The sequence below is a fragment of the Schistocerca piceifrons genome, chromosome X (assembly GCF_021461385.2).
Source record: "Schistocerca piceifrons isolate TAMUIC-IGC-003096 chromosome X, iqSchPice1.1, whole genome shotgun sequence".
Lineage (NCBI taxonomy): Eukaryota > Metazoa > Arthropoda > Insecta > Orthoptera > Acrididae > Schistocerca > Schistocerca piceifrons.
Window position 1 is genome coordinate 208801693 of NC_060149.1, and position 14328 is coordinate 208816020.

Consider the following 14328-nt stretch of genomic DNA (forward strand, 5'->3'; position numbering starts at 1 on the left):
TGGATCATCTTAATAAGAATAAAATCCTTAATAAAAATCACTTTGGATTCCAAAAGGATACTTTAACTATACACGCCATTTTCTCATTTGTCAACCAACTACTTGAATCCATAAACAATAAAATGTCACCAGCTGGAATATTCTGTGTTCTATCTAAAGCATTTGACTGTGTAGATCACAAAATTCTACTTACAAAGCCTGAGCACTATGGATTAAATGGTAAAGCAAGGATGTGGTTCAAGTCATATCTAGACGACAGGAGACAGAAGGTAGTATTGAACAATTCTGCAATGGCACCTGCTTGCTCTGACTGGGGCAAAGTAATATGTGGAGTATCACAGGGCTCGGTGCTGAGTCCCTTACTGTTCCTCATCTTTATGAATGATCTGCCATGCTGTATGACACAAAAAGCACACTCCACCCTGTTTGCTGATGACACAACCATTAAGACTGAGAAACTACTCAATTGCAGTCTAGAGAACACTGCAACCACTGTGTTCAAAGATGCTCTAGATTGGTTCAGTTCAAATGATCTCTCACTCATTGTGAACAAGACTCAATTCATTCAGTACCAAACAGCAAATAAAAAACAGGAAAAATATTCAAATAAAATGTGATGACAGAGAAATATTGAAAGTTGAGTCTTTCCTGGGATTACACATGAACAACAATCTAAAATGGTCAGTTCACTTCAACGGCCTATGTAAAAGACTGATTTCAGCAGCATTTGCCATTTGATAAGTTTCATTTGTTACTGATTTGGAAACAATTAAAGCTGCATACCTAGGATATTTCCATTCACTTATGACATATGGCATAATGTTTTGGGGTAACCAGTCATGAGCAAACAAAGTCTCTATTGCACAGAAAAGAGTCATCAGAATTATGGCTAAAGTGCACCCAAGATGCTCTTGTAGATACTTATTCAAATCTAGAATACTGTTCTAGCGTGGAAGCTCAAAACCAGAGTAGGACTACCACACGATATTGAAAGTGTACAAAAAAGGGTAACGTATGATCACAGATTGATTTGAGCCAGTGGAAAGCTATCGGTATGTACACTGTACAGCGATCTGGACCACATCCTCTGAAGGTCTCGCTTTATGGTGGTACAGTATGGGGTGTGTGGTTTTCATGAGCAATGAAAAGGGAGGAAATGATGTTTAAGTTGATCTCTACTCCGATTTTCTGTACAGGTTCCGGAACTCTCGGAACCGAGGTGATGCAAAACTTTTTTTGATTTCTGTGTGTGTCTGCGTTTGTGTGTGTGTGAGTAATTTTTTCTTTTTTTTCAGCGATTACTGGTTTTGATGCTGTGGTATTTTGTCTTTGGCCAATGGTTCAGTTGTGTACTCGCTTCGCTATATCTTTGCGATAAGTTGTGTGTCGTCTGATGTGAGCGATGTATGTTTGTTTTTACTGTCAGTACGATTTGATGTGTTGACAAGTTCTTTTAAATACTCGTAATTTTTCTGTGTCGTCACAATAAAACATGTTGCACGGACTTTACGAGGTCGGAGCAGCATATATTTCGAGCTTACAAAATGGGTAAGTGCAAGAAGTTGGTTATATTTGGCTTGCAATATTTTGACTCCTCAGGTTTTATATTGCTTGTCATATCATTTTCTGTCGTACGTTAGCTCACTTGATAATTTCACGCGTAGATAGCATCATTATTCGTGACACAAACACTGGTAATTATGTATTGATTGTCATGTATCGTAACCATTCTACTTCGATGGAGACATTATTCGTTGAGGCGCAAAGTAGCGTAAATAGTGAGGTGTTGAAACATTTACATCCCGCAGTCATTTGCATTAACGACCGTCGATGAAGATTCTAGACATCAATTGTTTCCAGTTTGAGAATAATGGTAGGCTTTTCGTAGCCGGCTGAATGGGCCTACTACTTAGATTTTGAAATATTTGGCGTAAATACACGTAAAAATCGTTTTGATGATCTATGTAGGGGAATAGAACGTCTGGCAAGCAACATAAAAATTTCTGAAACTTTTAAATTGTTTTCTTCTTATTTCCCAAACTTGCTATTGTTGTATGATTAGGTATGGAACTGTTAGTAAAATATTTGCTAATGTTGTCTCTGGCATACGCAACAGATTGGTTGGCAAGTGTATAAATATATATCTGTAACACAATCATCCATTGTCAACAGCATCAAGTACCACCTTGGTGAAATCTGCAATAGCTGACACTTCTCCCATTTCAGATATGAAACAGTATTTCATTTAGTAAAAGGTTTTATTTATTCATTTAAATGATTAGTCTGCCTTTCGTGATTGATTCAGAAATAGTAATTTACAAAACTTGCCTGTTCTTGTTGATTTTCTATTACTCTACTTCCATGTTTGATTTGTATGTTGCTAAACTTGTCTGTGCATTTTGTATCCTTATGTTTTTGACATCCCACACTACTTTGCTTTTATTTTCTGTCATGGAATAGCTGCTTGCTGTACCCAGTAACACATCTTTCTGTACCTGTGAAAGTAATTTATGAACTGTGGAATAGTGTAGTGCTTTTGCAAAGAATCGAGAAATTTAAATGTGTGGAAGGACTTTCTGATACCCACAGTTACCCAGCAGCTGCTGCTGTTGAAGAGTGTACTTTTGGAAATAACTTTTCAAAAATTAATTTGAACAGTGTGCAAAATTTAGAGAACATAACTTTTGCATTGTTTTCCATATATACTTCATTCCATGTTTTTTTTCCAGTGCCATAGAAAAAGTAATTGCCAATGCCCTAGAAAAAGTAAGGGCCATTCCATGGTAACTCGTGCTATGAAGAGATGTTTACAATATATTCCTTTGACAGTTAACAGAAGGAAATGTTTGTATTAAATATGTTTTATGAATCAAAACATGCTTTATACAGAATGCTCTACAAAGTTGGAGCTCGATAATTTTTACATTGTTATGTTTATATAATGAAATCCTATAATTATTCTTTGTAACTTGTATTACATTTCCAAGAAGTGGGTCGTGCATATGATTAATTAAACACAAATGTCTGCTCTGTTTTATGTAAACACTTCTTGGAAGTTTTACTCACTGTACCAGAAGATCCTAGAAGCATTTTAACAAAATTATAAACATTCAATCTCTAATAAAACAAAATAAAGAAATAATGAACAAGTAACTCACATTACAACAATTGGTAACTCACATTGCATTATCACAGATCGTACTCAGACTTGAAATAACCACAGGAATTTACTGCAATTGGAGGATTCAGTTTTCTGATTAGTTTGTCACTAGTGTATTTTATCTCATCTTCAATTTTAGGCCACTTCCAAAGCTTCCCATCTTTTATCATAACATCAACCTTAAACTCACCATTTTCAGTTTAGTAACATTACCTGGAAAACATATTGTCATATTTTACAACCACCCAATCATCAACATGTAAATCTAGTGATTTTTCTGTTCTGTTAGTGTTTTCATTTGCAACTGATGAAAAAGTGTGTTCTACAACTTCAGTATTGTAGTGTTCCAAGTGATGAATTTTAGTGACAGTCAAGAAAGATTTGCAGTTCTTGATTGAGGCTAGGAGGTGTAGTGGTTTGTGTGTTTTTTTGCTACGGTCTTCTTCACCCATGAGAATTGCTGTCACATTAGAAGAATTTAACAATGCTTTTACAAAATCAGTTGCATTGTTTACAATAAATTTCATGCTTTTCACATGAGACCAAATTTGGTGTTTGACAGCCTCACCAGTTGCGTCAACTGGCCCCTTCCCATGAAAAGTTGCAAAGTACTTACGTATAATTTTTTGCCTTGACTCTTACTTAGAGCTTTCAGAGCCTCTGCATTATATCTATCTTTTAACTGGGAAGATGGACCATCTGACCAGATTGTAACTTCTCTGGTATTATTTGGTAGTTCTTCAAGATGTCTATCAACAACAGGGACGACTGTGTTTTTTGTGTGGTCCAGATTATCAGATACCAGCACACAAGAGTGAGAAGTACCATGAAAGCCAAATCATAGCAGTAAAAATACTAATTTAGTTCTGCTCCCAACGTGCACTTTGAATTTCACCTTGACTTACACATGTAAAATCAACAGAAAAATCAGTATGCATCATTGTAATTATCATCAAAGAAGGTAGTGATGCCCTGTCTGTCTGATAGCTGTTTGATTCTTCTCTCTTGAAGTAGCAGTGCTCTAAAAAAAAATTAGGTCCCATGGTAAGAATATGATCAAGAAATTCCATACTGTATGTTCTTCCTCTACTTTCAAAATTCTGCGGTCACTCTCTTGCTCCCACATCCAGTCATCCTGATTTGGGTTTTCCGTGCTTTCCGTAAGATGCTTCAGGCAGGTGCCACGATGGTTCCTTTGAAAGAGCATGGCCGATTTCCTTCCCCATCCTTCCCTCAGTAACATTCGGTACAGAGAAGTGTGGCTTCAGGATGACAGTTTCATACATGACAAAAGAAAAATTAGTAAAAGCAATAAAAACACAATACTGACAATCAAGTATGCATTAACGTTACTCGATGAATTGAAGGACTTAATTCTATTTGCTGCTTCAATGAAGTTTAACTCATTATTGGAAGAAATTAAATTTTCATGTATATCCTTAATTAAATTATTGTCTTCAGAAAAACTTGATAAGGAATGCTTTCCATATGTTAATATGTGTGAATCATTGTAATAAACAGATAACATTCTCGTTAATGGCAAATGTCCAATTGCATGAAATGTAGTTGCCAATACACTAGGCATATCAAATAGTTCACATGATAAATCACAATGTGTGGCATTCAAGATTAATCCACTATTATTCAATTTGAGTGTAAAGGGTAGCTCAGGTGTATCATAGTTTTTACATGTAAATGTGACATCAAGGATGGAGTTATATGAGAAAATTATACTTTCAGAACATCATTTAAGAAATGGATGATAAAGATGTGTTAAAATTCTAGGGCAATCATCTCTTGGGGGATGATTCATAAACAATTATTTCTCACAGCTGTACAGTCTACTATCTAAGAATACTGCCAATTCAGGGCAAATTAACTTATGACTATGTTTACACATATGCAAATCATTTCCATTTAGGGACACAAAATATCTTCGATCATTGCTGATCAGTGGATAATCATTCAGTACGTACTTCACATGAATACCTGCCTGTCTCCATTTCACAGGATATGTATAAATCTTATACATTTCAAAATTATGCTTCGATCTAGCAATGGGTATAGAAACAATAACAGCGTGTGTGTGTGGTGGTTAACTTATAGTAATCATATAAATTGTAAGAGTTAACAGGGTAAATCATAATATAGGTTGCCTCTAGCTTTCGCTCAGTTGATGGTAGGAACTGTAAAAATTGTTCTGGATGTAGTAGTACACTGCTCAAACAATCATTTGAACTACTTTCTAAGGCTGTTCTTAAGTTAAGGGCATCAATTCTAGCATTTGATAAACTATCAGAAATCCTTAACAAAAGAGTGTTTAAATCTAAGTGTCCACTCACAGCATTTAATCCTTGGAATGGTTCTTGGATATTTGCGCTCGTTTCACTATGAATTATGTGGAAATGTGAGATAACTTGCTTTACAATCTGCCCAATGAAAACTGTGTGGTTAGTAATGGTTCTTTACATATTCTTTAATACGATAGTTTCATTAGAGTGGTTAGTTGAATCTTTACTGGACTGTTGTTCAAGAGCTAATATTTTGCCTTTAACTTCCAGTAGATCACAACTACTTAAACTACCAACTACAGTATGAAGGATGCTCCATCCAAAATCAAACCAGCCACGTTTATGCCTAATTAAAGTCTTGTGTGGCAAAAGCTTTTAAAAAACACTAAATCTCTTGTTCATAATTAGCAATGTAGACTCTACCTGCATTTTGGCTGTGATCCAGTTACAATACCATGATGTACCCATTTCCAAAATTGTATCATTACCCTTAACAGAACGGATTAGATCAATTTGCTTCTTTACAGAATTGAACTGTTGTTGGATTTCACTCAGATTGTACTTGAGGACAAGTTTTGCATTACTTGTTGAAACTACCATGTCTGACCATGGTTCAAACAAAACTCCTGTACTCTGTGGTACTGTTACTACAGCATTAGTAGATTGCGCCATTATAGCAAACATGAGAATAAAAATGAACATGGTTAATTAGTTCTAAATACTAGAGTTAACAGTGAACGTAAAATAAATGAGTTCATTGTGGCAACCTCTGGAATAAAAGGTTTAGTTTCACTGTGCACTCGTGCAATAGCTTCAATACTAAATTTTCACAACACATTCACATAAGCACGTGGCTGAAATAAACACAGGCATTGCACTCTCACACACTACACACGTTTACACAGCTTGTAGGGGTGTCTCGAACAGGATCGCTTGGAACGTGGCGATGCCTCGGCCTCGGACGTCTGGACAGCGACCTCGCGATTCTCGCTTCCTGGGGTTGAGAACAGCTGGTCTGCCTCTCGGTCGGTCCTTGTCGTCTTGCGATACTACAGGAAATCTACCCAGAAATGACTTTACACGATTGACATGAACGACAGTCAAACAAAAGGGCAGTTTGAGCTTAAGAGTGACTGGCGACAACACCTCCAAGATTGGATATGGTCCATTCCAAAACTTCTTAAACTTTTTGACTTGACTCTTCTTTAGCACCGCATTGCTCAGATACACAAGATCTCCAACTCAATACTGTGACACTGCCGCTAGGTGGTCATGTTGTCTTGCTTGCTGAAGAAAGGATAGATGATTTCGCTGTTTCACTCCCCTCCATGTTTCCTTTAGCTTGCGTGCTAGATCCCTTACGTGTTCATTGCTGATCCCGGCAGTCGATCGTGCAAAGTCCAAGGATGAATGCATTCTTCTTCTGTAGACGATCTCATATGGACTTAGGCCAGTTGAGCTGTCCATTTTGGCATCGTAACAACTTACTAAGTACGGTAAACAGACATCCCAATTGTCGTGTTTGCTGCTCACGTAATGGCAAACCATTTTAATAATTGTTCTGTGGACTTGCTCAACTCTTCCATTTCCTTCAGGATGTGCTGGTGTGGTCCTTAACTGAGATAATTACATGAACTTACAAGTCTGTTTAAGTAATTCACTCGTAAAATTCGTTCCTTGATCACTAATTATACTTAATGTAGGTCCAAACTTAAGTATCCATTCTTTTACAAAAACTTTAGCTATAGTCTCAGCGCCCTGATCAGGTATTGGTATCATGAGACGGTATCTAAAGAAATGATCTAACATTGTCAACATGTATTTGTTTCCATCTTTAGTCTTTGGCAATGGTCCTACGACATCTAGTCCTACTCGTTCAAATGGTTCACTTGTCTGTGGCAGTTCTTGCAATGGTGCTCTACTTTTTCATACATTACTCCGTCTCTTACAGGAATTACATTGTGAAAAAAACTCGAAAACATCAACTTTGTGGCTCGGCCACCAAAACATTTGAGCTATTTTAATGTTTGTTGCTTTTTTACCGCAATGTTGACAATAAAGATTTGTGTTGTTCTCTCATGATTTGCTCTTTCATGCTTTCTTGAATAACTAGGCGGTTTCCTTTAATAGTGATTTTGTACAATAATCCATCCATTTTGACAAAACGTTGATCATTTTTCCTTAGTTTGCATTGTGGATCATCTTCTTGAGCTGCGTTTAACTCTTCTTCTCTACATATTGTAACACAAACATTGACTTTTCGACTTGTTGCATCAGCAGACACATGTTGTTTACCAGGTCGGGGAATAACCTTAAATTGGTACTCACTCAGTCTTAATGCCCATCTTGTTAATCTGGAACTTGGCTCCTTTAAGCTCAATAACCATTCAAGTGCGGCATGATCTGTAATAACTGTAAATTCTTATCCTGTTAAGAAACATCTGTTATGTTTTATACCAAAAACCAAAGCACAGAGCTCCTCCTCAGTTGTAGTACAATTACATTCTGCTTTGTTTAATTGTCTGGAAGCATTAACTTCATGAGACAAGATTGCACCTATGGCAAAATTGAATGCATCTGTTGAAAGAATAAAAGGTTTAGTGAAATCCTGATAGGCTAACACTGGGGCTGTGGTTAGAACTGTTTTAAGTTCTTCCATTGCCATTTTGCACTCTGTTGGCCAATTAAATGTAGCTCCTTTTTTCAGTAGCTGTGTCATTGGACATGCTATATTCGCATAATCGGCTATAAATCGTCTGTGGAAATTTGACAATCCCAAAAATGATTGTAGTTCTTTCAAATCTTGTGGTTCAGGAAAATTCTTTACATCTTCAATTAATTTTGGATCAGGTTGAACACCTTCACTGGTTATAATATGACCAAGGTAGTTAACTTTATTTTGTGCAAAATGACATTTATCTATTTATAAAGACAGGCCTGCACTTCTTATACGCTCAAAAACAGCTTGTAGTCGCTCAGTATGCTGCTTCATGTATTCACCAAAAATTATTATATCACGAAGGTAAAAAAAGTGCTTGTGTTGGTGTGAGCCCTCGTAAAACTGAATCCATCAGGCGTTGAAATGTAGCTGCAGCATTACGAAGTCCAAACGGCATACGAAGATACTTCTATACTCCTGTTGCTGTTGCAAATGAAGTTTTTACTTGATCATCTGGATGCACTGTTAACTGGTGATAACCACTTGTTAAATCACATACTGAAAAAATTCGACATCTGCCCAAGTAATCCAAAGTTTCCACTAAATTTGATAGAGGGTAAATGTCGGGTGTGGTCACAGCATTCAAAGATCGGTAATCAACACAAAAACGGAACTGTGGTTCTCCAGAAATTGATTTCTTCTTTACAGTTCCAACAGGCGAACACCGCGGTGCATCTGAATGATCTCTTGGTTTTATAATTCCAGCATCTAATTGTTCTTTAACCATATCTTCTACCAACTCTCTTTGACTAAATGGTATTCTGTAAGGTTTCTGTGTGATTGGGGCTGCGTTCCCTGTATGAATACGATGCTAAACTAAATGAGTGACAGTTAAATTTACACATTCTCGGAATAAATCTGCATACTCCAACAAAACAGGTGCTAAAATCTCCTGTTCATCAGCTGTCAAATGTTCTATCTTCTTCCAAATCTTTAACCATATCTTCTGCCAACTCTCTTTGACTAAATGGTATTCTGTATGGTTTCTATGTGATTGGGGCTGCGTTCCCTGTATGAATACGATGCTAAACTGAGTGAGTGACAGTTAAATTTACACGTTCTCGGAATAAATCTGCATACTCCAACAAAACAGGCGCTAAAATCTCCTGTTCATCAGCTGTCAAATGTTCTATCTTCTTCCAAATCTTGCGCTTCAGTTCATTATTAACTACGTCTCCTTGTTGCAATTTTGCGGTACTGTTACAAAAATCTATGTTTATAACTGCAGCATTTGTTACTTCATCTGGAATCTACGTCATTTTTACTTACGCTCGACACTTCAGCAACTTTCGTTCCTCGTGGCAAAACAACGTCTTCATTCCTCATATTCGTTGTTGTAACCGGGACTTTTGCGGCATTCTGTCTCACCGTTGCAGCGACAGCTATACTTCTAGCAACATAACAATGCATTGTATCCAGTAACTCACTTTTCTCGGGTCGCCCAATTAATAACAAAGTTCCTTCCTTGCATCAATGTGACTTAACTTCAACGTAGATTGTTTTCCCTGCTCCCTTGAGAATTTGCTGAGGCTGATCAATTTGAACATCGACTCGCACGGTTTGAACTGATGCATCGTTTGGGCCGTCCATTCACACGACGTCAGTTTTGCTGCTCCTTTGAGTAAGATCTGAAGAACGATTTCCTAGGTTGTAGTTGCAAGGCCTAGTCTGATCTTTCTTTCTGCGACAAATATCTCTACCTTGTTAGAGGACAAGAAATAAAATCCAAGTACACCGTCATAACGCCTTTCGTTATTTGAAACTACTTGCACCCATGCTGTGTATTTATCTTCATTTTCACCTTCATCTTGGCCTTGGGCAAGATTGAATTCTACGTCAACTTCTCCATAGTTACGTAGCTTTCCTCCATTTAACCCTCGCACTTTTAATAGCGGCGGTTTCAATTTATCCCCACATTAATGAGGTCTGTGCTCCTGTGTCAATAAGTAGTTTAATGTTTCTCCCACGATATACAGCACCTATCACGAAGTCATTTTCGGTCTGGTTTTCACTCGAACTAACAGGATCTATTGGATGCTAAATAAATAATAAATAAATAAATAAATAGAATCACTGTCTCTGGCAACGGGTGGACGGAGTAGTGGCCCGTACGTCCCCGTACTCGTTTAAAGATCTGACAGATTGTCTGTTCGCATTACCTTTCTTCTTGTTGCGACAATCTCTCGAAACGTGACCCTGCATCCCGCAATGATAGCAGATTCGATTCTTTTTACAATCCTTACGCTTGTGACCCAGTTTATTGCACCTGTAGGATTGCACTGTTGTGTTGAAAACTCTGCGTTCTTGTTTCTGCATCTCATTCGGTTGTCTTAGTGCTTCAACGAAACCAACAGCTGATTCTACTGCTTCCTGAAACGTTTTACACTGCGCCAATCGAACAACTTTGCTTACTTCCTCTCCGTGCAACCCATGAATGAATGTGTCCAAGGCTCTCTGGTCGGCTTCGAACAAGTGAATGCGATTTTCATTTTCATCTCGTATGTTTGACCGCTGATGTTACGAATTCTGTTGGCAAACTCCTCGATAGATTCGTCTCGTCACATTCGCAAACTGTGAAGCTGCTCTCTGTAAAATTCGATTGCGTTTTTACGCTTAAATCTCTGGACCGTCCCAAATTCGTTGTAATCTTCTGTTTTCACCCAAGTAGCCTCCGCGCTAATGAAATCTTGTGCTGCTCCCTGAATTCTTAATTTGGCAACCACTAGCTTATCGGAATCTGTCCAGGATCCTAACAGGGCGGCACCTTCAAGTTAACAAAAAGACACCTTCACATCATCTTCGGGTTTCCCGCTAAGCACTGGTACTGATGGCAATAATGAAAAATTCCTTATTTTAGTCGTATCTGTACTGCACGAACTATCATTTGCCAAATCTTTTGTAATGTTACGCTCGCTTCTTTCTGGTTTTAACTGCTGAATCTCTTCTTGCAGTTCATTAATAACAGTTTGTAGATCGACAACGTTACTCTGACTGGATTGTGACATTTCGTCTAATTTAATGCCAATGAGTCACTCAAATGTAAAATAAAAATCCATCACTGCCTTTCGTATTATAGCCAAACTGGAGTAGACCAACCTGAATTCCAGCGTTGGATGTCCCCGCGTAGTCGGAAGATGTTTATGCTGCTGCTGCTGCTCGATGTTCACATTGTGCTGCACCTCTTCAGGACTGCAGATTTTCCATAATTATTCCCATGATGACACCACTTCTAAAGGGGGGTTGTTTGTGTTGTTGCCTCGGATGATAATTAGACGAAATATTTGTCAGGATTTGTAAGCTGTGGGTCCTTGAGGTACGGCAATATGTGAACACGAGAAGTAAGTTTAAACAGTTTTATTAACAAAGGCTGATTATAAAACATGCACGCTACGCGCACCCATCATCACTGTGTCTGACATCCTGATTATGGTCGTATCGAAAGGTTCCATGGTGAGCTAAGAAAAAGAGACATATTCGCGCCGGAGGCCACACTAGTTAATACGGCGTCCTGCAGATGGCGGCCAGTCGCACTGCGGCCGGACACACGTGTACTGCCCAAGCACATTGTTAGCATTCCAGACGTCGGCTGGCAAGTGCGTGTTATGTACCGTATGGCTGCGTGCAGCCCGTAGACCCTTACACGTCTTTAGTACCTGCAGCAGATATGACAACGCCACTACTTGACACAGACAGCACTGGTACTTCATAAGCCAACGATGGCTCTATAACAACCAGGGATCAGAACCCATTGAGTGGCATGAACTCGCCATGGAAATGGAACTATGGTAAGTGGAATGTCTGAACCTACGTAGATACGTGCACAAAAATAATCAGCACATTTCTGGTGCAGGCGGCTAACAACTAAGCACATGACAACTCTTGACACAAATGCAAGGCTAGGTCGCTGGTGGTTTAACTCTGCAGGAACACTGGCCTACTTCACTTACTGCCACTCTAAAGTAAAAACTTCGGTCAGCAAGTTTGCCCATATGACACAATGTATGTGCCCTCCATGGTAGGTTTCTGAACTACTCCACTGTTCTACCCATGCCAACTCATCTGCCTCCATCAGGTCATCTGTTGAGGTGTAAACTAAATACCCCTCCCCCCCCCCCCCACCCCCCCGCTGAAATGGCTAGGCTTGGGCTGCAACCTCTGGCGCAGAACTGGAGAAAGTGCTGGAGAACCCAGTAGTGGACCAACCACTGAAGGAGGCAACACCGAAACCACCGGCTCCGCCAGAAGGGTCAAAGGACACGGGGGCTGCAGCAATGGCTCCATTGACAAGGAGAACGTTAGGGGAAGGAGGGTGCAGAAGAGGTGGCAATGTTGAGGCATGCTTCTGCAAGTGGAAGCCCTCTCTGGGAACAACATTGTGATCAACCCAGTTGCTCAGTGTACTGGAAGATCACAGCAGCGATGCTCCAACAGGGTGTAGGTGCAACTGATTGGCTTGACGAGTCAGCTGCTCTGCACCAACATCTACCACGAACAACTGCCGACCTTTGTGGCGCACCTCGACAGCCAGCAACCACCCCAGCTGCCAGCTGAAGGACTGGGCCCAAGTGGCAGCACTGGGTTTGCTTTCATCCACGGCGACTACGTTGAGCAGCATTTCCTGCCTTGTGGGAGCAGTGTTTTCACTGCGGAGCTGATTGCTCTTTATCGTGCACTCGCTCACCTTTCCTCCTGCCCTGGGGAGTCATTTGTCATATGCAGTGACTCACTGGGTGGATTGCAAGCGCTCGACCAGTGTTTTTCTCGAGACCCTTTGGTGCGCAGTATTCAAGATGCTATTTTTGCTCTCGCCAAGTGTGGTCGTTCAGCGACGTTTGTGTGGACCCCGGGCCACATCGGCATTCCAGGAAACGAACGTGTCAATCGGTTGGCCAAGCAGGCCAGCACTTCGCCACCCCTGGAGCTTGGTCTCTTGGAAAGAGACCTCCGGTCAGCTCTACATCGCAAGGTCCACGATGTTTGGAGCTCTGAATGGTCTGTCTTGAACACGCCAAATAAGCTCCGCACGGTAAAGTCGTCCACAGCCGTATGGAACTCATCCTTGAGGAGCACGCATAGGGACTCAGTTGTTGTCTGCCGTCTCCGAATTGGACATACGCGGTTGACCCACAGCTATCTCCTTCGCCATGAGAACCCGCCTAAGTGTCGCTGTGATGCAGGGCTGACAGTGGTCCATCTTCTGATGGACTGCCCCATTTTAGCCCCTTGCGGCAGTCATTTAATTTACCAACTGCACTTCCTTTAATTCTAGGTGACTCAGTTTTACGTTTTATCCGTGCAACTGGGTTTTATCACTCACTCTAGTGTGGGCACTCTCGCATGATTTCTCAGGCTACACCCACTCCAGCGACTTTTGTGATGTGGATACCAAAATAGTGTCTTTTATGGTAACAAGTTGTGTTAGTACCTCTATGAACGCTTTCCAGCTGGAGGTTCTTCGTTTGTAGTCGAGTGTTCGACCTTTTACCTTTTACCTGATCCATCAACCACTGTAGTCCGTTTTACTCTAGTCAACTATTTGCTCTGCTCCTCTTAAGTGAGCTCTATTTTGTGTTATTGCGGCGTTCATTTTGCTCTGTACCCCTTGGTATTCCCTCCCTCTGGGTGCAGAGGTTATGTTTTTACTGTATAGGCCTTTTACAAGTATGTCTATTTGGAACAGGCGACTGATGACTCGATGTTTAGCCCCCATCAAACCCCAAAACCAACCAACCAACCAACCAAGTGGCAGCCCCAGGAGGAAACCCACCAACCCATGGTGGCCCTTAGCATATGACTCAAGGTGCAACACATCCAAGGGACACCACAGCTGGTACCCATGTAAACATTCTGCTGGAGTGCACATGCTGACCAGCCTCACCTGACACGTAGCCAGAAAACTCAACAATGTGTTGTTGCGGGAAGAGGCAGACATGGACTTCTTGATCCGGGTCTTGAATGTATGCGCAAAGTGCTGCAACTTTGAGTTAGAAGCCAAGTGCAGTGGCGCCATAGTTGGTTGCTGAATATCATTGCAGATGCAGAAGTCTTCAAATTCCCATGACACAAATTGTCTACCATTACAGGACACAGGCACCCTAGGGGATCCCTCAATGACAACAATAATCGACAACATGTAAACAGTGCTAGTTGATGTTGTG

The 14328-nt window shown here is 40.2% G+C and overlaps 1 protein-coding gene across 1 annotated transcript in view; it reads left to right on the top strand.

The window, feature by feature from the left end:
* The first annotated feature begins 1369 nt into the window (after positions 1 to 1369).
* The window catches only part of LOC124722883 (glucose-6-phosphatase 3), a 138357-nt gene continuing 125398 nt past the window's right edge, over positions 1370 to 14328 (top strand). The window contains exon 1 of the mRNA XM_047248020.1: positions 1370 to 1548. Within this exon, the coding sequence (XP_047103976.1) occupies positions 1493 to 1548 (56 nt within the window). The 5' untranslated portion in view covers positions 1370 to 1492. The remainder of the gene's footprint in view (positions 1549 to 14328) is intronic.